Source organism: Aspergillus homomorphus, assembly GCF_003184865.1.
Source record: "Aspergillus homomorphus CBS 101889 unplaced genomic scaffold BO97scaffold_4, whole genome shotgun sequence".
NCBI lineage: Eukaryota > Fungi > Ascomycota > Eurotiomycetes > Eurotiales > Aspergillaceae > Aspergillus > Aspergillus homomorphus.
The window spans coordinates 1,110,139-1,135,732 of NW_020291890.1; the positions used below are offsets into that span (position 1 = coordinate 1,110,139).

At 51.5% G+C, this 25,594-nt stretch overlaps 8 protein-coding genes across 8 annotated transcripts; 3 read left to right on the top strand and 5 right to left on the bottom strand.

Moving 5' to 3' along the window:
* Positions 1-3,456: 3,456 nt before the first annotated feature.
* On the bottom strand, positions 3,457-5,247 carry BO97DRAFT_183386 (uncharacterized protein). Its single transcript, XM_025690400.1, has one exon. The coding sequence runs from the start codon at positions 4,853-4,855 to the stop codon at positions 3,827-3,829; it is 1,029 nt and encodes a 342-aa protein (XP_025555261.1). The 5' UTR covers positions 4,856-5,247; the 3' UTR covers positions 3,457-3,826.
* A 120-nt stretch (positions 5,248-5,367) lies between these two features.
* On the bottom strand, positions 5,368-7,983 carry BO97DRAFT_183400 (FAD binding domain protein). Its single transcript, XM_025690401.1, has 3 exons — positions 7,737-7,983; positions 5,683-7,619; positions 5,368-5,622 (listed from the first exon to the last, which is right to left on the bottom strand). The coding sequence occupies exons 1-3, from the start codon at positions 7,738-7,740 to the stop codon at positions 5,611-5,613; spliced, it is 1,953 nt and encodes a 650-aa protein (XP_025555262.1). The 5' UTR covers positions 7,741-7,983; the 3' UTR covers positions 5,368-5,610.
* Positions 7,984-12,868: 4,885 nt separating this feature from the next.
* Positions 12,869-13,552, top strand: BO97DRAFT_421341 (uncharacterized protein; the record flags this gene model as incomplete). The annotated part of the gene is made up of 3 exons (XM_025696711.1): positions 12,869-12,940; positions 13,000-13,364; positions 13,432-13,552. The coding sequence occupies 3 exons, from the start codon at positions 12,869-12,871 to the stop codon at positions 13,550-13,552; spliced, it is 558 nt and encodes a 185-aa protein (XP_025555263.1).
* A 693-nt stretch (positions 13,553-14,245) lies between these two features.
* On the bottom strand, positions 14,246-17,059 carry BO97DRAFT_440666 (glycoside hydrolase family 47 protein). Its single transcript, XM_025698099.1, has 4 exons — positions 15,900-17,059; positions 15,004-15,801; positions 14,689-14,946; positions 14,246-14,636 (listed from the first exon to the last, which is right to left on the bottom strand). The coding sequence occupies exons 1-4, from the start codon at positions 16,610-16,612 to the stop codon at positions 14,597-14,599; spliced, it is 1,809 nt and encodes a 602-aa protein (XP_025555264.1). The 5' UTR covers positions 16,613-17,059; the 3' UTR covers positions 14,246-14,596.
* A 645-nt stretch (positions 17,060-17,704) lies between these two features.
* Positions 17,705-19,129, top strand: BO97DRAFT_475650 (uncharacterized protein; the record flags this gene model as incomplete). Its single annotated transcript, XM_025700427.1, has 3 exons — positions 17,705-17,814; positions 17,884-18,103; positions 18,184-19,129. The coding sequence occupies exons 2-3, from the start codon at positions 18,090-18,092 to the stop codon at positions 19,127-19,129; spliced, it is 960 nt and encodes a 319-aa protein (XP_025555265.1). The 5' UTR covers positions 17,705-17,814; positions 17,884-18,089.
* A 484-nt stretch (positions 19,130-19,613) lies between these two features.
* BO97DRAFT_403264 (calmodulin) lies at positions 19,614-20,846 on the bottom strand. Its single transcript, XM_025694697.1, has 6 exons — positions 20,711-20,846; positions 20,544-20,600; positions 20,454-20,469; positions 20,202-20,327; positions 19,938-20,150; positions 19,614-19,877 (listed from the first exon to the last, which is right to left on the bottom strand). Exons 1-6 carry the CDS (start codon positions 20,711-20,713, stop codon positions 19,843-19,845), a joined length of 450 nt encoding a protein of 149 aa, XP_025555266.1. The 5' UTR covers positions 20,714-20,846; the 3' UTR covers positions 19,614-19,842.
* A 1,060-nt stretch (positions 20,847-21,906) lies between these two features.
* On the top strand, positions 21,907-23,577 carry BO97DRAFT_468204 (t-SNARE syntaxin TLG2). The gene is made up of 4 exons (XM_025699717.1): positions 21,907-22,163; positions 22,235-22,767; positions 22,844-23,187; positions 23,247-23,577. The coding sequence occupies exons 1-4, from the start codon at positions 22,141-22,143 to the stop codon at positions 23,544-23,546; spliced, it is 1,200 nt and encodes a 399-aa protein (XP_025555267.1). The 5' UTR covers positions 21,907-22,140; the 3' UTR covers positions 23,547-23,577.
* A 276-nt stretch (positions 23,578-23,853) lies between these two features.
* BO97DRAFT_421346 (CTD-interacting domain-containing protein) lies at positions 23,854-25,312 on the bottom strand (the record flags this gene model as incomplete). The annotated part of the gene is made up of 5 exons (XM_025696712.1): positions 23,854-24,695; positions 24,750-24,891; positions 24,946-25,004; positions 25,059-25,150; positions 25,215-25,312. 5 exons carry the CDS (start codon positions 25,310-25,312, stop codon positions 23,854-23,856), a joined length of 1,233 nt encoding a protein of 410 aa, XP_025555268.1.
* Positions 25,313-25,594: the final 282 nt, after the last annotated feature.

Here is a 25,594-nt window from a genome sequence, read left to right on the forward strand (position 1 = left end):
TCGCGCTTAGGGGCAAGGTGCCGGAGAACTTACACCGTCAGAGTTCGCCACAATAATGAGACGCTGCAATCACATTGAATTATGCCTTGGTTTTGACCAATGTTATTGACCCCTAACCTCCTCTCGGTCTCCGCTTAGTCAAGGTGAGCATCGAGGGTTTAGCGGAGGTTTTGTATGCATTAGTGCACCGGGTGCCATGGATGTCGATCAGCCTTCTGCACAAGTCCATAATAGACGGTAGGGGATTATTTGGGCTGAAAAGCCACTTTCGTTTAGCTCACACTCTAAGCTCCATTGTGGCTCGATACGAGCGATTACGAACGATTAGCTCAACCCTACAGGGAGGGTTCTTGGTATTGTACAGTCGGCCATCTATCGCATTATCACCATGTACTCACGAGAGTTGGCAAGCCTCTTTCTCCACTAATCAGGCAACCGTTACTCAATCCCCTGGCAGACGGTGATGATAAAATTGGAACCCTAGACGATGTGCACGACGTCAGATCCTCGTGTCTGTAGCGTGTTTATTTGCCTTCAAGGCGCCTCAGATCCCGCTTGGGCTCCACGCCGTGGTCTCGAAACAAATAGCAATGTCCTTCCCAACTGACAGGCTTCAGGTTTCCTTGCCATCGCTCTCTGATCTGTGCATGCATTCTGAGACTGTTCTGAAACTGCCGCGTGCACGTCTTACCCAAGTCTGTCACTCATGGCATGGGAAGGCAAGTACGGGGATGTTCAGAAGTGCGGGTGGATTGTTTCTAAGTAATTCCAGCCGTCCGCTTCCTTGCTTTTTGTTGCCCCATTTGGCCTGTCACGATGGCCATTGGCAGCATCGGTATGGCTTTTCTCCCCAGTGTTTGATGTGACTTTACAAGCGACTCCACCCTGTTTCAGAATGCTGTCGCTGACAGCCAGCCAGTGGAGTTGCGGGGGCTGGGCCAAGGGCGTAGACGTGATTCCAACACGACGATTGCATATTGCCATTGCAGTCATGCGTGAACATCGGTTCCATACATGCATGCAGTCTATTCTTAGTTCCGGTTGTATTCGGCGTTCTCCTTGCGCTGTTCTTCTTGTCTTCCCTGGAGAGGTTGAACCCCGAGAGGGGAGGTTGGGGAGCAATTCGCCATCGGCGATCAGATAAGTGTCGGGCACAAAGAGTGGTTCCGAAAGGGAAGGCAGTCCAGTGACCGTCCGGGACCCCGTGACAGATCCAGATTCAGTCACTGGGTGATGCACATGCGCAACGCTTTGCTTCGTATACCTCAGTGACTGACATGGCGCGGCAGTTGTCTTGGACGCCAGTGCGTTGATGTCACGCCGTTTCGACTACGTCTCACTTTCGTGACTTGACACATGTGTATACGACATAGTATCAGAAATTCCTCGGACCGTTTCAATGACCTAAACCGGAGCAGATCGATGTTGTCAAACCTCATTTCCCAGTCGCTGCCAAATATTCCAATTTAGCACACACTATGACACCAATCTCGCTCTCCTCACCCCGTAGCCGAATAGGACACCCGTGCCCATGGTGACGCCAACAGGATAGATGATCCAAGCCAACTGCAATGAGCACTTGATACAATGACCAGTCTCCCCACTAACCTCTTAAAGAAATATACCACCAATTAAAAAAGAAAAAGAAAAAATAATTGACACCGAGCATCCCAGATCCGGAAAGAGTCCGTATGCCTGCGGGCGAAGCCCCCCGAGAAAGTCCAGCCTTCACCAACAACCATAGAATCAATATTTGCCGCGCGGAACGGACAATATCCTCTGCTGTAGTGGCACGGCCTTGATAGCTAGTATCGCCAAGGGACATACAATCGCGCTCAGCAGTCCGGAACAATCTTGGATATCCCAAGGATGTAGACCGGGGGTAGTTGTTGTTCAATATATACAAGTCGTACCAGTTGACGAATTCCATATCTTATAGCCACGAGTCCCACCCTGCTTTCTAGAAGACCTAACCACAGGACCAGCAGCGCTGTATGTACAGTACCTACCTATCTTGCATAGCATTGTTGTAACGAACAGAAGAAAGCAAAAAGAATGGTAAAGGGGGGAGGAGACATAAATGACCTGGTCCACCTAGTGAATATCTCACTTTAATCTTCCAATTGAATTCCCATACCACGCCAATTCTTAAAAGGATGCTCGTATTGGTGCGGGCACCTTCGCGGTAATTCGTGGGCTTTTCTTTCATTGCGTACAAAACACAAATGAACGGTGTAGAGATAGTGAGAATAAGTTGAGTTACTGCTAACCCCTCTCGTTGTTTATAGGAGCATGCGCGCCCATTTCCGGTTGTGAATACATTTGCTGCTGTTTGCTTTTAAAAATGTCTTCGGAACGATGATATATATCTTCAACGAAGTCAGTCAGCGTGCTGCGGCTGCGGTTGCGCGAAGGATATGGGTAGTATGCGTCGAGGGTCGTGACGGAATCGTTCACTCTTTTTGTCCCTCTCTCTCTCTCCGAGAGAACGCATTATATTGCCTTTAATTCCTTTGCAAATAGAACACCGTCAATCGATCGACTAGGTGGTGCTAGTTTAGGTATTAGCCTCGCCATCGCGAGCGTAATCCACCCCTATTGTCTCGACGTGGATCCTAACAGGTTCGATGAAAGAAGAGTAAATGGATATGTATCATTGGTATCGTCCTTGGGAAACTGTACTGCGTGATATAAATATACATTTTGTTTGTACTGTACATACATTATTAGATTAAGTATAGACAAATGGCCGTAGCCCCGCCAATCGGAGATGAAATGTCCCTTAGCAACAAAGCACGACACTCATTAGACCAACATGGGCAGCACCGATGAAAGAGCGCTGGCTGCACTAGACGCAGACGAGACCGCACTGGCCTGAGCAGTGGAAGATGCAACAACCGGAGTGCTGCTATGGAACTATGGAATTTCTGGAACCCAGTGCTCGTCGGGACAGAAGCAGACTAAATATTGCCTCCTGTGGCACCCTTGGTTTGGAAATCGGCCGAGCCAGTTGCCTTGTCGGTAGCTTGATCCTGCTCGGTTTGGCTCCCAGTATTCCGACTCGGAGACCGGTGAGACACCGCTAAGACCGGCAGGGGCAACATTGGAGCTGGAACTAGAGGCCGAACTCGAGGAAGAATCAAATTCAAAGCTGGAATCAGCTCCAGAGTTGGAACCAGTGATTGGAGCTGAGCCAGATCCCGTGCTAGGCCGGAGCCAGAAGAAGTGCTTGAGGTAGATCCAGAGGCAGATCCAGAGGCAGATCCGGAGGCAGACTCAGAGCCAGAAGCAGAGCCAGAAGCAGAGCCAGAAGCAGAGCCAGAAGCAGAGCCAGAAGCAGAGCCAGAAGCAGAGCCAGCAGCAGAGCCACAGCTGGTGCCGGTAAAGGAGTTGTTAACAGTGCTGGAATTGGAGCTGGAACTGGAGCTGCCAGAAGAACCAGGAACAGGGATAGAGCCAGAGCCAGATTTATTGGGAGAGCTGGAGCTGGCGCCAGCAGTAGAGCCGCCAGTATCACCAGCAGCGGGACCAGATGTGGAACCAGGGCTGCTGCCAGAGCCAGAGCCCGAGTTGGAGCTAGAACCACCGCCAGAAGTAGTGCCGGAGCTGAAGCCAGGGCTAGAACCTGCAGAGCTAAAGTTCGAATCAGAGCCTGACCCTGCAACTCCAGCCTCAGACGAGGAGCCGGCAGCCGTACTAGACCCAGAGCTCATTCCATTGCCTGCCACTGGGAGGACTGTCGCCGGAGAAACGCCGCTGATGTCGTGGGCCGTTGAAGTAGCACTCACTGGACACACAGTAGTTGACACGACCAGAGTCTCGGTAGTTACGAACGCGCTCTTTGCGGAAGCGGGGCAATCAGGGACGGTGGAGGAACACGCCGTAATTTACCTGCAGTACGGGTACGGAGGACAGTAGAGGTAGTGCTTCTGCCTTCTTCACCACCCGGGCGACCAGAGTTCGAGCCTCCTGTGACCGAGGCAGCAGCGGTGGCTTGATATTGGGCCATCGTGATGGGACAGATGGTTGTAGAAACCACCAGAGTCTCAGCTGTGACGAAGGTAGTCTTTACAGAGGCAGGACAGTTAGAAATAGTCGATGGACAAGCGGTGATAGTTGCAGTGCGAGTGCTAAGAATAGTCGAGGTAGTGCTCAGGCCCTCCGTACCGCTATTTTTGCCTTGAGAGGGGTTTTCTGTGGTCGTCGCCATAGCAGTTGGCTGAGTTCGGGATGCTTTGGAAGGGCAAATGGTCTCAGAGACAATCATCGTTTCGGTAACGTAGGTTGTTCTTCTTGTAGAGAGAGCGCCAGGAGTCTGGCTGGCATGAGAAGCAATGGCACTGCGGCTTGAAGAGGTCAGGGGTGTGGCTGAAGACACTGCCACGATGGCAGTAGAGGATGAGTGGATGGTAGAAGAAGCTGGAGAAACCGGAAAGACAGCAGCTAAAGAGCCAGAAGCAACGATAGCGGCTGAAGAGCTGGGTGCAGACACAATCGGCGCTCCAGACGCCGACATAGCCCTGCTTGAAGAAGGAACCGAGACGGCAATGGTCAAGAAAGGCGAGGCAGTAGAGCTAGAAGGCCGTCGAGTCAAAAAGCTGACAGCGGCAGCCGGAGAGCTAATCAAGATAGGAGCGCTAGACGAAGGCTCGACAATAGACGAGATAATGACGCGAGACGAGGGAGCAACGCTGGAGGAAGGCACAATCACAGCGGCCTGTGATGAAGGTGCAGTACTGCTAACCACCACGGGCGCTATGGCGGATGGCATTGGAGAAGATATCATCGATGATGAAAGCAAGATTGGGTATGGAGCTTGCGAAGAAGAAGTCTCAATCGAAGTGGTGACCGGCATCACAGTCGGTGTTGGGTTTGGCGCCGAGGTATAAGTGATGGTCTGGGTTGAGCAGGATGTGACAGCGGGCCCAACAAATTGCACGTTGTCGATATCGAAAGCTGCCCCGGAGTAGCCCAACCCACATTGCTAGAACTGACAGTCTGGGTGGCACTTCCAAGGAGACCGCTGGTGGTGAAATAGTCCATGTAAGCCTTGATATAACAAGCCATGGTGGCGTGAGCGGAAGTCGGTTCGATGCGATACTGAAAGGACGCAACATATTGGTTGTTCGTAATAAAGACACTGCTTCTTTGGTATAGCAGTACAGTCACCGATGTGGAAGTGGCGCTCGTCTCACTATTAGAAGATGAAGAAGGTTTGTTTAGCGCCTTTTTGTTTTTCGTTTGCCAGGGACAATTCTGGCAGCAAAATTTAGCTCCTGCATTCATATAACAAGCAACGATGGGAAAGATAAGCCGAGCAGAACGGAGTCAACGGACATCACAAGTGTTTAGCTTGGGCGAGATAACTGTTGAACTTGAAAAAGCTGTAAGAAGCTGTGCATTAGGTATTGCTACCGAACTAATTCTATGTTTAGTTCCCATGACAGAGATCCACGGATCAACCGTGAACAGATATTTGAACATGCCACCCCGCTAAAACAGCATTAAACCAGAAATATCCAAAATAAAATGAAACAGTGTAGTACACATATTTGACTAGATAGCCCCGTGATACGACCGGAATCAATCCAGCCTGCGATCCTGAACACATTACCAAGTTTCCTGCCGCGATGTTAGCGTCCATCAATTACTCAATAACTCAACAAAGAGGAGAGAACTTACAGCAATGTATTGTCCGGCTTCCTTCTTGTTGGCCCAAAATTGTTTGGCTTCCTCCATATTCAGATTGCCTTTGGCCATGGCCACATCTACCAGGGAGTCCTCAACGCCCTCGCCCATGCCCTTGCCGCTTCCGCAGACGAATACTCGGCCATCCAGAGCGTTGATGACGAACCAAACCAGGTCGGCCTGTTGACGGACCTCCTCCTGAACATACTTGCTCTCGCCACGGCGGCTTTGGACTACCGTGCGCACTTTCTCCTCGTCGACACCCCATTCGCCACAGTACAGCTCATCCAACAGAGAGTCACGGACACCCTGCAAGACCCAGACCTTATTTGCGCAGTTGGCCGACTGGAGGCGACGCTGGACGAACCCGCGGAAGGGAGCGATACCCACACCGGCACCGATCAGAAGCATGGGACCATCGGAGGTGAATTGCTTCGCCAAGGGGTTGGCCATCAGGCCTCGGAACATAGGAACATGGATGTTGAGAGTGGAAGGATCGATACCCTTCTTCTCGGCTTCGATCACTTTACGTGCGAGCGACTCGAGGAATCCAGAGCCGACACCCGTACGCAACCCTCCCTTCCAGTCGTCTGATTCGGCCACGGTCACTGCGACTTCAACCAGGCGACGGGTCTGAGTTCCCTTCTCCTTGCACGAGAGGAGGGGATCCTGAGAAAGGGAGTAGAAACGGGGCATGAGGGTGTTCAGGACAGAAAGGAGGTAATCCAAGGGAGGTTGAGATGAGGGGAAGGCGTGCAACAGCTGAGAGACGCTGATGTGAGAGCTGGTGCGTAGATCACAGAAAGCACCTTGTCCTTGAGCGGAAGAGAGGAACAAAAGAATCTTCTTTTCGTTTGGCTCACTGGCGTACTCAGCAAGCAGCCGGAATAGACCCTTGGTGGGTGCATAACTCTGAATGTCGGAACACCAATTCAAAAGCTCCCTCCGGGTGGTAATAAGCTCTCGGGGCTGGTCATCACCCCAGATTGTGGGCCATCGGCCCTTCGCGGTGCGAACAGTGATTTTCTTGTCGCGAATCGACTTAGGTACACCCAGTAGGTTGAAGATTTCGTCGACCTCCTCGTCCTTGTTCTTAGGGCACACACCGATAGCACCACCCACGACAAAGTCCACGCTACCACTCTCTGCGGGATAGTCCGTTACATCGATGTCAAAGTGATACGTACGCTTCTCTGCGCCGGACTTGGTCAACTCTCGGGCATGGTACAGAGGGGCACGGAAGACGTCATATGGCGGATGAGGCTGAACAAAAGGTGGCGGGTGGTCCGGAGAGCCCAGTTGCATGTCAACTGCTGATTTCGGGATTGCAGAGAAAGAGACGGTCTTCTCGGGCAGAGGAACAATGTCCGTCAATTGACTATCGGTTGTGAGATAAGCGACATTGAGCTTGAGGCTCTGGTAAGCCTTGTTGTCCGGAGGAGCCACGACATTCGCTCCAGCAGCTGGAGTAGGGATGTTGGTCAAGGGCTGGCTGCGACAACAACCACCCCCGCAGCACAGAGGCTGAAGCTTTTGAGTACCCGCGACGCCAACATTCTCTAGAATTCTTCGCATATCCTCAGAGTTCTGGGAGATCAGGACTGTGGAGGCTCGGCTTGGCTTCTCAGAGCCATCTTCCGCAGCAGACTTTTGCAGGGATTCCTCTGCATCTGACGAGATCTCTGTGTTGGGCGTCTGGGCGGACGAGGGTGATTCGGAACCTGTGGATTCGGTTTCGTGCAATGAGGGCGAGGAGACACTGAAGTTGATGTCGGTGACAGATAGCGCTCGAACTCCGCGAGGCTCTTCCGGAACAGGGTTATCGGGATGGGATGTCGAGGACAACGGGATGCTCTTGTGGTTCCCACTGGAGGCAAGGGGAGGCTGTGGCGTTGCCAGCCTTGACGAAGGCGGCTGTGGTACAGCGTGAACTATCCGAGGAAATGTCAGTCATTTGTCCATCCATGACCAGACTCGTTGACGACAAGTGACAATGGGCGTCAAACTCATGAGGAACGACGGAGGGGAAAAAAAACCATCGGACATACCCATTGTGTCTCTGAATAGGAACGTATAAAGCGAGTTGATTGCTCGCCAAGTCAACGCCCTTTGCGATAACAAAAGAGGCGCAGGAAGAGAAGAAAAGCTGAAATTGAAGGTAAATTGAAGAGGAGCAATCGCTGGTCGAGGGTAGAATTAAAGAAGGCCAGGGCCCGACGAAAAGGGGACGAGAGAAGGTAGTGGCAATTGACGACAGTCTACACTAGAACAGTGGGACACCACAAACGGGTGGGCATCCAGATAAGGACGAACGACGCAGGGAGCAGATCGGAAATGAAAGCAGTCCCGGACGGTCGGAGGATCAGAGCGATGCTGTTTTGGGGAGAGGTGGAATGAGGCAAATGGACGAAGGGTGTCTGGGGCACGACGGCGCCGGGAGGACGGTTCCGAAGACGCTAGAGTTTGTCTGTACGTATCAAAGGATCCTCTCGCCTGTTGCATGCATGGGATTGTTTATTCAAAGAGACATGAAACAGGATGGATCAAGGATTTTTAAAATTGAACGGACGAGAATATGTTGGGGAAGGGAGGAGGAAAGGAAGCGATGAGGTAGGGCACGTGCAAAAGCTACCAATGACGGATTCAAATAGGAGAGGAAGAGAGAGAGAATGCGAGGCGAAAAATTGTAGCGAAGACAATTATTCAAGAATGAAAGCATGGCTTTCATTTCCTTGGGTCGAGGTCGCCACTCGGTGAGGAAATGTCTCGTACAGCCAGCCCATCCATTCAGTCATACCCGGTTTCTTCGTAACTTTACCAGTTTAGTTCCAGCGACCGTTCGGCAACGTTTCTCCCACGACACCCGGCCTCAACTTCAATTTCAGGAGCACCAGGCTTGGCTAACATTGTAAACCATTAGTAACTTTCACTATTATGCCAAGCACTCGGGTACTACGCCTGGACATTGACAGTGAGCCCCCTCCCCAGAGTCTCTCCGCGGGGTAGAGTCGCCGCGCTGTTCGCCTGATCTGCAGCTAGCGGGTTATTTTACTCGAGTCGGTAGTAATTGGAGGCAAATGAGTGGAAAAGCTATCCCGAGTGGGAGGCACTTCCTACCGAAGTACATACTTAGTAGACCCAGGTCATCATCAAACTCGAACAGGGTGCACTCCTGGATAGCATGATCCATCCAACCTTGGAAGATGGATTCATCCGGTGGCCTGACAACGGCAATGAAACGGTAAGTAACAACAGCAGCGGCAGCCGAGTTACGTTACCGATCTAATCTGATCCGGGTGCGGCTATCCCTCGGTTATCCCATGCAGGGTTGGCGACGGTTTTTCCTTCACCAACCGAACGCTTGGCGAGAGAAGGACAAAAGGACACATCTCAAAATTCAGCTCTAGACTTGAGTCTTATCTCAGGGGCCTTAGTGAGCTAAAACATTGAAGCGAGCAATAGTAAGTGGAGAGTGATGATCAACAGTGCATTTGCAGTAAAATTACTTTGTGTAGCCAGCCGGAGGAGAGTGTCTTGTTTCCGGATCAGATAACTGGTCGGCGGGACTTTTCGTTCCGTGTTCATCCCACCCACCATCACAAACTCACAGCAGACAAAAAAAGGCCTTCCATCACTCTGGCATGTTTCAGAACAAGCTGAACTGGAACCGTCTATCCCTGGCACGAGGTACAGTACATCATTCCTCCTGCCAGATACAGACTGTTGGGATTCAGTCTTTCATTGGTGTGTGACTCATGACAGGTCAAGCACCCAGGCAAAAGTGGGGCCGTCCGACATCGGCCAACCGGGCGTGTCCGTATCAATCAAATCAATCAATCAGATAGCCGTGAAGGCGCATGTCTCCTCCGAACAGGCTCCATTTTCTCCTGGAGAACGGCCCCAAGGGGCCCAGCGACCAACCTGACTTGAAATTCATAATCTCATGAGTACAGCCGCGTACTCCATAGATCACGAACCCCAAGCGTGCCCACTCAAGCCGTTCTCGAAACGTCTAGCAGGGCACCAGCCGTGTCAAACAGGTCAATGTCATAGATGAAAATGGGTACTTCGTAGCTCCAATGGATCGATCAGGGGCTGCTGATCTAAATGCAAGGGACTTGTGTCTCCGGTCGGATGTACGGGAGGAAGGATCAGACACACTATTGAATCATTCTTGGGCTTATGGGCGGCAGCACACAGCCGTACTTTGTGCTCCCTTGCAATGGCGGTTGACGACTCGATCGCTGCGAAGCAGGATCACATCGAGAGGCAAAGTGTCCAAGTTAATCCGATCCAAGAGCACGTCAAAATTGCGCCCTAGAGTCAGCGACCAGGACTAAGCCAAATCAAATTAGATTCTTTGAGCCACCTCTTATCTGATCGTGCTGAAACTCGATTGTGCGGAGCAAAAGAGCGAGACTAAGTCAGGGCCGGGGGCTTCCCGCTTACTGTACTGTATATACATAGATAGTAGAACTTACCCCCCCCCCCCCTCCCCTCTCCTTGATCGGTTGGACAAAGAGGACCCTTGGTCCGGCTGTCGTGGCTGACTAGGTGGCAGATACCCCCCCCCCCCCCCACCAGCGGCCATCGGATAACCCTTGAATTCTGCGATTGCGCCCGCACTGGTCTGGCTACCTCGGAACTCAAGGAAGCACTAATAGTGTTTCCTCGTTGAGAGGCTGGCGACTTTACACCTGCATGCACTAACTAGCGTCCGACAGGGATGATCGGAGAACCAAGTAGCCCAGCAATCGTCACTGCACTAACAAAGGACAGAGATGCTTCATGCCCTTTTGCCACTGGTGCCAAAATCATCGTCCTTATCGGTTGGCATCATAATGACACTTGTGACATGCCCCGACACCGTATTGGGTAGACACCGATACATACACCCATACATACCACTTGACGTAACGTGAGACTATTCCCGACCTTCACGCGACTGAAGCCTGCTTATTACCACCCGGAGAGCTATTCCCGCATTAAAGCTGGAGAGGAGGAGGAGGAGGAGGAGGAGGGGAAGTATTGGTGCCCAACAATCCCGAGATTTGTTTCACCCCTCTAGAATGACTGTATACACGCATCTACAGACTGAGTCATGGTGGACTGGGCAATCGTTATCTCCAGCCCTGGCCGGAGTTTCTCCGCGGTCTTGCGGTGACCAGTGCGGGGTGAATGAATTTCTAATGCCAGGCCCCATGATTCGTTACTTGCGAACATCATCGGTTAGTGGTTAGTGCATATCCTCCTTGTGCTAAGCAATGAGGTAACCAAACCCCACTGCAGCTACATCATTCTCCAACTCAGTAGCCGGCAGACCTACTAGATATGGTATACAACGCGCCTGCCCTTGGAGAAATGAACACAAGACTGACTTTCTGGCCTGAAGATGGCAACGGGTCTGTATATATGACTCAAGCGTTCGTCGATTGTGTTTGCCGGAAGTCAAGCGTACAAGTGCACAGCAGACACGATAGAGCTTGCAGCACACGTTCAGCATCTTTCTCTGCTAATCATCCATACACAATCACGTGCCCGACTCCCGCCCACCTGAAGCTGAAGCGCGCTGGTCAGCTGAATCACCATATGGTACCTGGACAGAGCAACACTGAGCTTTAAAGCACCCAGTAGATGATCTTGAGCTCATTCTGCGTACCTAGAAGTGGTCGCTTTTGGGATGTGGCGCGTATGAGTATGATATACACTGAAATTTGGCTGCGAGGCCGAACCATCACTAGTAGGCTGGGGAACGAATCCTAGCAGCATGAAATGGAAGGGCGCTGGCCATACTACCTACAATTCGGGTCCCTATTTCACCAAACAGAGTACACAGCAGGGACGCTTGGTATCACCGGCCTGACCTACCCCAGTTCTGCCCTGTCTTATCCCAGACTTAGCACGTGGCGATGCGGATTTAATACTGCCTACATGCTGGTAGGCTCCCAGCTTGACTATGTATAAATTTTTCTTCCCTCCTTTTTCCCACCACTTTGTCTTAGCCAGAAGACACATAGAACACTAAGCTCAGCACTGTCAATACGTGAGGCTGGTTAAACAAGGCTAAGGGCCCCATCACTTCAAGAGAGTCGATGCTCAAAGATAAGGGTGCATAGTATCAGTCATAATTGACCCGCCGGCTGCCATTTCTCCAAAGCGCGAGTGTTGGTGGTTATAGCTATTACCGATAGTGTTGTGCTCTGCTTGTGGGAGGTTAGGATGTGCTTTCCCATGAACAAGGCAATGTTTTCATATTGAAGAAGTTCAGTGTCAAAGTCTGGTATTTGAGATCAAATTGGTTGACATGAAGTGACGATCGCCCTCTAATAAGTCAGTAGTTTACCAAGCTCCGCTGAGCCAGAATGCATGGCCCAATGGATCTATAATCTTGGAACCTATTGTGCATCACATGCCGCGATTGGCAGTCATTGAACAGGCGCAGCGGGAACTTGAAGGTTCTATGACGATTATCATTTTCATTCTTAATGCAACAAGTATGCTCGATCTCTTGGTTCAATAGGCCATTGTACTAACTAAACCATCTCAATGACTAGAAAGCATTTTAGACAATAACATTATATCCTCTTTGTTCTCATGTGCTGTTAAGAATGGACGGCAATGAGATGTCTGGCGAGAAAGCTCCCAACACTTCGGACGACCGCGCGGTGGTAGGACGTTTCAGTGACCCCCCCCCCAGCACCTCGTCTTGGCGCTACAGGATCGATATGAGGTAGCATTGATGACCCGTTATTCGAGGAAATTCCTAGGGTATCTGTATTTCGGGGTCGGAGCGGACAGCCCGACCTTCGGAAGCAAACCCGGGCACGAGCCCAAGCCTCATCACAGACGGATGGGATGGTGTCGAAATTCTTTCAATCCACGCTTTTCCGAACGGCCAGTATTTGAATTTGCGACACGGAACCACAGAGCTTTCCGACGTCTCCGGGCTTAGGCTCAAATCTCCAATCGCTGGCTCGCGGATGAGGACGAGCCATTCTTCCATCTCACGGGCAAGCGCGGATCGGGGAAATCGGTCCACATGGGGGAATATCTCAAGTACTAGAGCAGGGAGAAGCCGCTACGAGACGGCCGCCGGTGGAACACGAAGTGTATACGCCCGTCGGACGTTTTCTTCTACAAGTGTTGCCACAAAGAGTTTCGTAAACTAAACTTCAACACCATGATCAGGGGGATCCTCGCCACGCTCATGATGAAAGAGACAACTTTCACTTTCCGGGTGCTGAGCCGGGTAGTGAGCTGTTTCGGCTTTTTGCTTTTCCCAAGAAGGCAAATCCTGATGTAGCAGTACAGTATTACATGTGCCTTTGGGCTACGGACAGCGTTCCTGAAACCTGGGATAAATTGGTCGCATCGGAATGCTTTATTAGCGATGACGAGGTACCCTTTTCCTGGAATGCACTGGTGACAGCGGATGCCATCCACACAGATCGCAAGTTCGTTATGAAGCTTGATGGCTTGAATGAGCTGGACCCAGCGGAGCTTCCTAGAATGGTCAGCACTCTGAAAGACTGGGTGCGCCAAAGGTCGGGAAGAGTGAAGATCTGCATCTATAGCTGCGGTGAGAAGATCTTTCAGGACGCATTTGGATCGTATCCCGGTTATGATCTCAATGGAGTGAGCCTCATCGAGATGGCATGGTACGTCCATGTCCAACGGTTCGTTTGTATGGCTTATTCATCTCGTAAAAGGGCTGGTCGAAGAGGATACGATTCTTCGTTGCAGGAGTATCGACCAGATCAACGCGGCCCTTGAGAAGCGCTTCGACAAGTACCGGAACACTAACTTTGACGAACAAATGCTTTGTGGTGACTATACACGTCAGAACGAGATGCTCGAACTTTGATTTCCGAACTTGATATCTATTTAGTTACCCTTGAATCTAAAGAGTCTTTGACTGACTAAGTTGAAATCTGTCTTTACATGTTCTCTGTATAGTAGTAGTGATATAAAACAGGCAGTGTGCTAACCTCGCAGCTCACTTCAGGTGGTTAGCCCAACTACCATTTAGATAGGTAATGCCTGTACAGCTTTGTGTGCTCACGCTAGTAACCTTCATGTTGACTACTATCATGAAAGTGGCCATACTGTAGAGGCCGATCCTGTAGCTTTGTTACTGAGCAACAGCAACAGCAACAGCAACAGCATAAATTGTCCCACCAAGCAGTCTTGCTCCGCTCGTTTAAGGGTCTGTTAGCCTCTAGGAATTCTGGTCAACCGAAATCAACACAACTAAATCATCCATGATCTTGTCAGACCTAATCGAGAAGAATCCGTTGATGTACTGAGTAGGTTTCGACGCAAGGACATTATTGCATAATATTCTGGAATGAAATCGACCCAACTTCTGGCCTATCTGCATGTAAGTCTGTTTACGCGCCCATGACCTACCTACCTCTAGAGTCCGTTGGGCCTCACACACCGTCCGACAGAGCAAATCGGATTCCTTGCGGACACGCCTGCGCGCATCCCTCTAAGATAATATGACATCACATCATCCAGTGTTTGAAGCTTAACAATATTTAACAGATACTGAGTTGTATAAGAGAGAAATAAAATACTTTCTTGCTTAAATTTCTAAGGCATCCCCAAAGTCCTCTGCGCCCGGTTGAGATACTAGCCCTCAAAGACTTCATCGACCTGTATAACTACATTTACTATGTAGCTCATGTACGGCTGAGCGGACGGGGTGCATTCTTTTCCACATGCCGTCCACATGCCGTGGCAGAATGCGCCTGGAGTTAAGCCGCAATGGCAGATAACAGCAATTGCAGACTTAAGTAGTGCCCGTCGGTCCCACAAACAGGGTGTAAGGTAACGCCTGGGTGACCAAGCCCTTTGAGCGAAATTTTGGTATCTATATGAGAATACTAGGCATTGGTCATCACAATCAAGTAGACGGGCGCCTAAATGGATGCGCTTCGGTATTTCTGCACTCTGGTCAGCATCTAGCATTCGCACAACAATGAGGGCAGCACTGACAGCACATATTCATCGAGGTTCACAACATTGGGTTCGGAGAAGATGAGGTAGAAGTACTTCAGCGTCTCTGCGAGCCAAAAACTCTCCATGTAGTCCAATTGCGGCGATTTGGGATCCCGCACATCTGCGATCGCGGCATGGGCAAAGTGAGTCCGGGTCATCTTCTCAATATTCTGAAACATCCGCCATGCAGCATCCTGCAACTTGATGTCTCCAGTGATACGATACAGTATAAATACAGACTCAATGGCCTCGGGTCTGTGAGCTATGTCAGAGGCGTGGACATCATAATGTTAAAAGGCGAGAGAACCATACCTCAGGTGATACTTCGGGTCTGGAATGTCAACTACTCCTGGTGGCAGCCCGTATGTCTCGATCAGTGATTCAGCCTGCTCAGTAGGACTCTGAGAGCTGGACTTCTTCGCCAAGCGGTGTCGCACATCTTGGTACCACTTGTTCTCGTCCCACTTGCAATTCTCCGGGTCGCGACATGCGCTCAGATGCAGAATCTCTGGCATGATGCCCGTTGGCATAATGTCGTATGCCCAGATGCATCCATCAGCCAATTTCCGCGCAATAGACAGCTCTTCGGGACGTTCGAATACTTTAGCACCGATACCAACCGTGCCACCTAGAAAGCACTTCAGATGTTCCCATTGCGGATCTAGCCTCTCTCTACTTGGGGAGAACACATTGGCCTGGACATTTCCAGCGAAAAGAATGTCTTGGTTGTCCTTCGTCATCGGACGGAAGAGGAGACGGCTCTTGAGAGCTTTCATGAATGAGTCGTACATTTTACGGTACTGAGTCGTTTGGGCCCCAAGCAGCATATGCTCCTTGGGAAGGTACTCGTACGTCGAATCAGCCATCCCTCCAATGGTAAATCGTGGATCACTAAACTCCATGTCTTGAGCATTCACCATCATTGGCCACAGACCAGGCAATTTTGTGTGTTCTTGGTTCTCCTCGAAAAAATCCGTGATTCTTTGAATCGCATCAAAGTACTTAGGATCATTGGTGAGTTGGGACATTCGGGTGAATTCCAGACTAAGGGATCCAAGTTCAGCCAGGATGGTTTGCCGACTGGGCATAATGCCGTGACCTCCTGCAGATCTATGGACCTGTCAACATATTTTCCCACAGTATAGCTTTAGCGCCACAGCTATCGCTATGACTTTGATGAGCCGTATTGGTCAAGGTGTCTGCCTTACCTGGTCCATTCCCATCTGGATTGTGGCATCCTGTTACGAGTGTCGAATGACCCATAAATCATGTCTGCGATCTCGGTAGCCTTCTTTAGGAGGATCGGATATTTCCCGCCGGTCAAATCGTAGGCGCCCAGGAACCCGCCCAGGTAACGAATGTTGGTTTCAAAGATGTTAATCTGCAAAGCATGTGTGGTGGAGAAATCAATGCGGTCGAGAGCTTCCAGCGCTTCTTCAAACTCCTGCTTCATGCCCATAATGACCAGTGAATCAAGGGAATCAACCAGGGTAGCTGCCCATCCCGCAAAGGTCTCACGGTGACGTCCACTAAGAGGTGACAGCTCATCCCGCAGCCAGGCATTGTCCCTGTAACCTTTCCACGCATGTTGGAACGCTTTCTTCACTGCATTTTGTCTCTTCTTTCTCCGCCATCCAGCAACCCACGATTCTCTGGGAAACTCATATTGTATTTTAGGTATAGAGGATGGCGCAGCGGTAGGGAGCGGGATGTAGTCGTCGATTGGGTGGTGTTCGGTCTGTTTCATCCAATGGATCCTGTCATCACTCTTGGAAGCCGAAGTCGATGTGGGATATTGCGCATCGTCATGGGAATGTCGATGTGGTCTCTCCGCACCGGGCGGTAGACTAGAGAATAGACTGTAGGTGAGACAGATGAGAACGACAGTCGGAAGGAGATAGCTCCTCCGTGAGAATATCATGGTGAATGATTTGATTACTATAATAAGGACACAGATGGAAAGAAGAATTGACTGAGAGAGGGTACGGCCGTATCGACTACGGCCAGAAATTATAGCATAGAAACAAGCATAAGCATCGAGTGAGGTCAGAGCATGCTCAATGCCAGACTCAGTTTGAAGTCACCCCCGGCTTTGAAATCCGAGGCCAGTACAAAGGAGCGACCGAATTGGGGAGTTTCCAAGTTCGCGAAACCCTTGGAAAGCAGGTGTTTTCTGAGGGAACACGGATGAGAAAAGGTACTTGTCCCGTATATAGCCGTCAGGGATCGATCACCCCTGGCCGGGGGAAATGGCCTTGCCTGACTACATCAGGCTAGCTCATGAGCAAGAGTGACTTATTCGTAGGTGGAATGCTGTATCAGAGGGGTCAATTGCAGCATGTCAGGTAGCCAGTAATGTGTAGCATGCTGATCGCAAAGAGGAGACACAACGCATGAGAGTGGCTCGAAAAGCTACAGAGCTTACCACAGTAAGTAAGAGACGAACAAGGAAAACAAGCACCCACGGCGGGAGGATCTGCCCATTGCGTAAGCTGGTGGCGCTTTCGACCCTGGCTGGCCGCGGGCCCTGAATCCCAAGAAACAAAATGGGTTAGCGAGACTCAGATTGGTAGGATTTTCTATTCTTAACCTTTGACCCTTTGACCCTTTGACATATCGCGTCGGAAATGGCCCCTTTGGGGGAGGGGGGGCGAAAGGGCCTCAGCCTCTTCCATGGAACATCAGCCCGCGTCTCGGCAGCACACGCCCAGGCCTCCTGGGAATGAATTGAGGCCAGCCAGGGTCTGGAAGCGACTGACAATCTAGAAGCACACGTAGAGGCTGGGTAATGGGTATCGGATAAAATAGTGAATGTGGAGCACTGGAGCCTAACTTTCCAAGGGATCCAGTGCTTTGATTACTGGGAGTGGAGGCGGGACTGCGGGCGCAAAAGCACGGGTGGAAGCCGGAGACGTGTTGATCCATTCCGCTGCCCATTGGCGGTTTGTCTTGTTTGTGCTGTGGCCTCGGTATCCAGGCATCGACGGCTTTGCTTCACCACTTTGGGTCAATTCTTCTATCAAGCTTGATTATTGTATCTCCACACTGACAGTTACGACTCCTCTATGCAGCTTCAGGTTGCCGCCTTAGGCTTACTGGTACATTAGTCTATATATAGAGTGGGTACGTGATAGGCATGCAGGAATAATCATCCTCTTCTTTCAACTTGAACCAGTACTAACACAAGAGCAGCTATATTCGCAAACTATAACTAGTCTACAACAACTGTGATCCTTGCCTAGTTCGAGCTTTGTATCAGAGTCCCAAGGCTCTTGTATCTTCAAGTTCTAGGCTCACCGTGGGCACATCACCATCAGACTGTGGGGGTGTGTTGTGCCATTGCTCTACGCAGCTCACACCCGTCCCATCACGGGAACCTCACCATCTGCTCCATCAGAATGCCCATCACAGGGTAAACAGCCTAGACCATCTCTTCATGGAGATCTCAAGCCTCCACCACCACTACCACCACCACTAACCTAACTCCTGCAGGGTGTACTTCATCCCGTCCAACCCCAATGCCTCGACGGTGCTCGCAACCGTAACCGAGCGCCTCCACACAGCTCTCGCCGACGAGCCCACCCTCGTCGGCCGGTGGTTCCTCGAACACAAGCTCATGCGAGATACCCCATCCTGCCTGACAGCGTCCGCATCATCACAGCAGCGCCAAGCGCAGCCGCGCTACATGCAGTTCCTCTCCCTGTCCTACCACGCCAACCACGGCTTCATCTACACCTCTGAACCTACCTCTAACTCAGCGCCCTCCAGCAGCCAGGCATCATCCTCATCATCGCCAGCGGCCCAGCCCGCCGGCCCGATGGTCATGACGACCGTCCCGCTAGCCTCCAGCAACGCCCTCTTCCACCACTTCGGCTACGCCTGCCAACCGTTCTGGTGCCACCGCCACACCGTCACCGTGCCCGGCGGCGCGGTCTACGACGTGGGCGATTTCCGCGTGCGCGTCGGCGACGTGCGCCAGACCCAGCCCACCGCACGGGTCCGCGGGACCGTGGTGGAGATCGAATGGCGCGGTCCGTCTCTGGTCGGTTCGATTGCCGCGCAGACCTTGGTCAGGAAGATGAAGGCATCCAGTCCGGTCGTGGCCGCCGACGGTGGTGATCTCGATGACGCCGGGATGGACATGGGCGGCTTCTTCCCGGAGGCAGTGGAAGAGGCTGATGTTGATGCCGAGTATGCGGCGAGTGCGGCGCTGATTCGGGAGTTCTGGGCTCGGTTGGGGATCGAGGGCGCGCGCGAGGCCATCCTCGTGCCAGATGTGGGGAAGGAGGTCAAGGAGCAACTGCGGCAGCTCAAGGGCGAACGACCGCAGCCGGTGTCGGATGAGAAGCGTGAGCTGCAGATGGACGAAGATCCGGACCCGGCTGCTGGAGTGGATTCGGCCAGGCAGTATATGGAGATCTTTAGGTTCAATCGGTGATCGGTTCCATATTAGATACTATCTCGATGCAAGATGATCTCGCATGCGTAGTATGCCGTGTGGGCTACGACTAGAGGCACTCGCGCGGTAATGTTCGTAGACAGTCTAGGCCGTGACGAATACCTCTGAGCACCTGCTTCAATTGTTCTTTATAGCTGTGCTGCTGCGTTCCGGAGTCGTTGTAATATGCTTCCTTTCAGATCTCTTGGCGTGCTATAGGCTTCGGTCTCTACGGGCAATTATACTTGGCGACTCCGAGTTGCATTGCAAGTCCTGATCATAAACCATCCTGAAACTGGTCCGTTGAATTGTCACTTGAGCACGATAATAAGAACCGTGGCCGAAGACAACGATCCGCAGCGGAGCTAGCAGCCAGACGCAGACCAGAAGAACGTTACTAAGAGCAACAGCATGCAGACCGATCCCACCCTGGAGCAAAAGGAAAGGAGGACAACCAGGCAAGGACAGAAGTATTCTGGAACGCCCAGCCTCGGTTTAATGTCATTGTCTACTCTACTATTCCTCACAGAAATGACAACTGATACGACTATAACAATGGAACGCGCGCTAATGACCAGCCACTGGTGGCTGCAATCGATAAATAGACTACAGAAAGCGGTATAAGGAATAAGATGGGAGACTGTGGAGTATACTTCTTTGCCCCCACCCTTTTCGCTAACAAAAAGATTAACAGATTGATTATTGACAGCCGTCTATTTTTGCATCATGAGCTGGACGAACTCATTGTCTAGACAAAATATGTTAGCCATCGGACAGACATCTCAAGCCGGAGTTACGCGGAACATACAGTCGATGCGGCCGTCACCGTCCTGGTCCGCCTCACGGATCATCTCATCGACCTCGTCATCGGTGAGCTTCTCACCGATGGAGGTCATGACATGGCGCAGCTCCGCGGCGGAGATAAAGCCGTTGTTATCGCGATCGAAGACCTTGAATGCCTCGCGGATCTCCTCCTCGGAATCGGTGTCCTTCATCTTACGAGCCATCATGGTAAGGAATTCTGGCAGCTGTCAACAACATGTTCAACCCCTACTTCATCGCCGTCACATACCGGGGAAGTCGATAGTGCCGTTGTTGTCAGCGTCGACCTCGTTGATCATGTCCTGAAGCTCAGACTCGGAAGGGTTCTGGCCGAGGGAACGCATGACGGTACCCAACTCCTTGGTGGTGATTTGTCCTGTCAAGGGGATTCTGTTAGAAGCGCGTTCGGTGTCCGTGTGAGTCCTCCGTTAATCGCAGCATAATGGCTATTGTGGTGGCGCCGGGTGGGATCGTTGAGAGAGGGGTAAGGAACTGCACTAACCATCGCCATCCTTGTCCTGTTCGAGGATCACGAGAACCGCATCAGTAAACATTCTTCAAGGGCACACAATAAAGCTTCGGAATTACTTACAAAGAGGGAGAAGGCCTCCTTGTATTCGGAAACTTGCTCTTCAGTCAGAGAGTCGGCCTGAAGAATGAACTGTTAGCAATTGTGGCCAGCATTCCAGATCGATCTGCCCCGCAAAGTGGGGGATTTTCATCCCGACTGGCCAAGACCGTGGCTAGAGATAGGCATACCATGGTTAATGAATATAAGTGATAAGATCACGAAAAGGTCAGGAAGAGGGTAATAAATCAGGGAATGAAAGGGGAGAAGGGGAAGCGGGTGGTTTGATAAGGACGGGCGAAAGTAATGGTGGGGGGAGGGAGGGAGGGAGGAGTCGGCAGCAGTGGTGGTGGTGGTGGAAGACGATTTAAGGGGAACCCGAATCCATCATAATAATAAAAGGACCATTGAGCGAGATGGCCTGGCAAGGCGGTCGCTTATGCCCGAAACGTGACCCGCCTGGGCCACCATATGTCCTCAACCTGTCAACTTGAACTAACTATTTGTGCTATTTGCTACTATTTTTGCCTGGCAGCAGATACTGCCTGCTGTTGCTTGCTTCAGCCGCCGCTGCATGCTCCTTTAGTTATCCTTTCCCTGTCATTCAGCCCTGCGTGCTGGCTGGCTGTGCCCTCGTGCATCTCACCCTCAGTTCCTCGTGCCTGCGCCGCCAGGTACGTACGAGTACAGTACATCAATCACTATAGTCACCGCCCGGGGAGCAGCTGCTGGACGAGACACCCGTGGATCCTCAACAGTTCCAAAGCTTGAAGGCAGCAAGTTCCGCAGCTGTGTCCCAGGGCCAACTTTGTTCATTTCGCTCATGGTATTGGTCATCTGGTCATTATCAGATACCGCAATTCTTGGAATTATGAAGGTTTGATGTGGCTTGTGATGTATTAGGACTGAGCTACTTATATATCTTTCACTCTTAACACGGTAGTGATTGATGTATAGACACCTTAAAACTCGCAGTACGAAGCTTTGAACCACCATGAATCTGACAGCCTACACTTACAACTGACTCGAGAGGTCTACTACAGGCCCAGTCGGTGCTATCATTACAGCGATACCAGTAGAAAAGCTGCTGCCACAGCTGTATCGGCATAGCTCCAATACAAAGTGAATTGCTTCAATCACGGTCTGCTGTATCTATGCAGGCGTAGAACCAAGAATTAAAAAACCAATATCGTTCAAGAACACCATGTTTTACTTTCAGCATCATTCATTCCTGTGCCATGCGTAGCACAAACGATGCATCAGGGCGTGTTGATAGCTGACGTAATAGCTATGGAGCGAAGCGTGCCTTCCCAAAGGGGCCAAGCGCCGGATTGGCCTTCATGTGCAAGATGGGAGATCGAACTACCGATGGAAGTACAGCGACAGGTCCTATCGGACGCATTGGTGCATGCTCATATACCCTCTGACAACTTAATGTGCTGTGCCTCTGAAAGAGCTTGCTTGGCTTCTGTTCTCTGGTCATTGATACACCGTTTCGACTCCACATATTTGGTCTGTTTGGCCCGACAATGATCAGGGCAGCAGTCTAGAGGCGTTGCGCAACCCCCCGTCGACGGAACACCGCAGAACAAGGCACTCCCACCACAGTCATTCCTTCACGATGTGGCGGGATCGCACCAACCTGTATTTATATACTCCCAATATAGTGGCACACTCTTCCAGACGTGGAACGCTGATCGCTCGATTCACCCTAGTTATATCTCCTACCGACAGTCGTTCACGCATCACCCGGCCAAGAAGCCACGTTATCTCGGCGCCTCCAATGGCTTCTCCGACATCCCTTCACAATCCGAAGAGAGCCGTAGACTGATCTCCGAAACGGGAGGGTCGGATGAGGATGGCGACGCAATCATCGAGATGGACGTGTTACCCCCGCGCTGGGTCGACGTGCAGGACGAAGTGACGGAGCTACTCGCCGACATCGCGCAAAAGTCCGCCCAACTGGACAAGCTACATCAGAAGCACCTCCTTCCGGGGTTCGGGGACGAAGAGATCAGGAAGCAGGACGAAGCGGCGATCGAGCGACTTACCCAGGACATCACGCGCTCCTTCCACGCATGCCAGAAGGCGGTCCAGAGAATCGAGGTAATGGTGCGAGAGGCCAAACAGCAGGGCGGAGTCAGCAGCGGCGATGAGACCATGGCGAAGAATCTACAGATCTCACTGGCCGCTCGCGCGCAAGAGGCCAGCGCTCGGTTCAGGAAGAAGCAAAGTAATTACCTAAAGAGTGAGTTTGGCCGCATTTTCTCTCTTCCAGGCTGGTATATCCGGTTCAATGCGCTGACCTGGAGGAACACCGGCAGAGCTACGAGGCTTGGAGGGTGGATCGTCCTCATTCGATCGATCACCAACCCCGATGCAGAACCCCTATACGGATCCCTCCTTGATGGAATCGGATGCGGACAAGTCCTTCTCCCAATCGACGCTTATGCAGACCTCACAGCGCCTGTCGACTTCGAACGATGCCGCTATCGTGCAACGGGAACGGGAGATCAATGATATCGCCAAAGGCATTATCGAGCTGTCGGACATCTTCCGCGAGTTGCAGGCGATGGTCATTGATCAGGGCACCATGCTGGATCGAATAGACTACAACATTGAACGGATGGGAACGGAGGTGAAAGCTGCAGATAAGGAGCTCAAAGTGGTGCGTTCTATGTGTGGTGCATGTTCAGGAATTAGAACTAACATGAATCTCTATCCTAGGCAACCAACTATCAGCGGCGCACAGTCAAACGCAAAATCCTCCTCCTCCTTGTAATCTTGGTGGCAGGATTGTTCATCGTATTACTCGTCAAGCCCAAGAAACATGATTCCCCCGAACCTCCTTCGCCGGCACCGGCACCGGCACCGGCACCGGCACCAGAGCCACTTGCTGCACCACAAGGCCAAGAAACACCCGCATTGAATCCTCGCGCATTCGAGACGATCTATCGCCGAAAGAAACGACCATCACTGTCCGTGGTCGCGAGGGATAAATGGGTAGACCCTGACATATACCGATAGTTTTTTCCGTCTAGATGGCCTCAGTAACCCTAATGCAATTAATTTGCCTTTGGCTTCGTTCAATGACAAACTTATACAGTTTCGCCTGTTTCGGGCGATACACTGCCTTCCGTAGCAACAACAGTCAACTCCGCCAAAACCATAACATGACCGTTTGAAGTCTCACTGCCAATGCAGGGACCAATAACAACAAAAATACTGAGTACGAAAATATGCATGTCGAAGGACGCAGGACGCAGACTAGAAGGTGGTGAACATGTTGAGACTCGGATTGACTGCTTGGCTATTCATACAGTAGCACTAAGCATTAATTGTGAGCGTCACCTTCCTGTTTCAAGAGCTCGGCAACATCAGCATCCAGGTCACCACTTGCGAATTGAGCATAGTCCTCTTCTTCATGAGTGACCTTGCGCTTCTTGGCATGAAGTCCATTGGAAGCATCAAAGGCCGCAGAGGTCAGATCTGATGTGGGGTAAGATGAGTCGAGGGGATGCTCGATGCCTGGGAGAGTGAAACCGCCGAAAATCTGAGGCTCGTTCGTGAGGCCCGGGATTGTCTCCTGCGGGACTTGTTTCGGAGAGCCAACCGGTGTCAGGGCCTCGACAGGCGGAGGAGTCAGAGCTTCGACCTCAGGGCGAGGGACACTTGCGTCCCCTCCTAGTCCGAGATCCCCATGATTGACGGCAGGGGGGTTCTCCGCCGACAGACCTCGCATGATGCCATCCTCAACCTCCCTCTTGGTCGCCTCGGTCTCGGTCTTTCGTTCCCCGAGCTGCGCGGCCAACCTCTGCTCCCTCGACAAAGCCGAGCGATTGGTCTCCAAGAGTTTCTCGAGACCATCAATTAGTGCCAACCGTGACTTGATTACTTCCGAGACTGAGCTCTCAGCGTTCGCCAAAGCCTTCAATAGTTGACTGAGGCGTGCAGCATGCACCGGAGGGCTAGGCAACGGGTTCTTGGGATCGTGTAGCTTATCGTACTCTGCATTGGCAGCAGTAGCGGATGCAGTCGAAGTCATAGTAGCCTTCGAAAGGGCTACCTGCAAAGGGACCAACGGCTGTAGCTCAGACGGGGTAGAACCGGACGAGGTCGAGAAGAGTGATCCTCCCAATGGCGGCTTCTTGCCGGTAGAACGCGATTTGTCAATCTCTATGAACACATGAGCGAAAGTTATCTCGAGCCGCTCAGCCGAGGTGTCCTTACCATCTACCCGCGCCTCCACGGCATCCTGAACCGAAGGTTCAAAGATTGCACGTGCTCTCCACACCTCTATCACCCGTCGCAGCTTCTGTTGGATGTCGTTCGAGGAACCCTTGTAGGCGGTAGCCGTAGCCTCTGCGATGATCTTGTGCATGTCAGCGTCCGCCATAGCCCTGGTATATTTATGGATGGCACAAACCGGAGAGAACGCGACGAGGAAATCTTCCTTGCGCCGCGCGCGTGATTGTTGCGCAACCTCTGAGTTGGGGGTCAGTCACTGGGGGTCAGGCCAGCAGCATGTGCCATTCGTACCGTTCGCGAGGTAAATTAGATTCAATCGCTTTGGGGCGGGCGATTCGCGCAACTTCTGCAACCAAAGCTGCGCTGTCCGGTCTGCGTGTCGCCTATCAATCGTGAACCTGGTTAGTCATGGCCAATTGTTTATTCATAGCTGTCAAGATCATATACCTATGGAACATGACCCATTGCGCGACTGTGACAATGCCTTCTTGAGTCTCATTAAGTGCAGAGAGCTTGGCTTTGACAGCGTCATCCGAATAAGCCATCGTGTTTGCGTGAAGCCTTAGTTGCAGCGGTCTACTTCTGTTCGATAGATGTAATGGGAGGTGCGTTGATCTGGTATGTTTGGATTGGCGACTCGAGTTGTTTTTAGATGAGAGACGTATGTGAGGCGGATATGAGGCCCTGTGACTGTCACTTGAAAATACTAAGGGGTGGGATAAGATATGCACCGAAGCCAAGGAGAAGCCAGGATAAGCAGGAAAGTATAGAAAGAAGGACTACTGTGGTGAAGGTGAGGGACTCCTGAAGCAGAATAGACTCTCTCT

Excerpts from the sequence above, each read along its gene's own strand:
- BO97DRAFT_183386 (XM_025690400.1), bottom strand. The coding sequence starts at position 4,855 with ATGCCGGTCACCACTTCGATTGAGACTTCTTCTTCGCAAGCTCCATAC.
- BO97DRAFT_440666 (XM_025698099.1), bottom strand. The coding sequence starts at position 16,612 with ATGATATTCTCACGGAGGAGCTATCTCCTTCCGACTGTCGTTCTCATC. Across the intron at positions 15,802-15,899 it reads TCCAGATGGGAATGGACCAG|ATCTGCAGGAGGTCACGGCA; the intron begins GTAAGGCAGACA and ends ACAGGTCCATAG. Across the intron at positions 14,637-14,688 it reads AACCTCGATGAATATGTGCT|AAATACCGAAGCGCATCCAT; the intron begins GTCAGTGCTGCC and ends ACCAGAGTGCAG.
- BO97DRAFT_403264 (XM_025694697.1), bottom strand. Across the intron at positions 20,151-20,201 it reads CGGCACTATCGACTTCCCCG|AATTCCTTACCATGATGGCT; the intron begins GTATGTGACGGC and ends GACAGCTGCCAG. Across the intron at positions 19,878-19,937 it reads CGGTGACGGCCGCATCGACT|ACAATGAGTTCGTCCAGCTC; the intron begins GTATGTTCCGCG and ends TATTTTGTCTAG.
- BO97DRAFT_468204 (XM_025699717.1), top strand. The coding sequence starts at position 22,141 with ATGTGGCGGGATCGCACCAACCT. Across the intron at positions 22,164-22,234 it reads TGGCGGGATCGCACCAACCT|TTATATCTCCTACCGACAGT; the intron begins GTATTTATATAC and ends GATTCACCCTAG. Across the intron at positions 22,768-22,843 it reads GCAAAGTAATTACCTAAAGA|AGCTACGAGGCTTGGAGGGT; the intron begins GTGAGTTTGGCC and ends GAACACCGGCAG.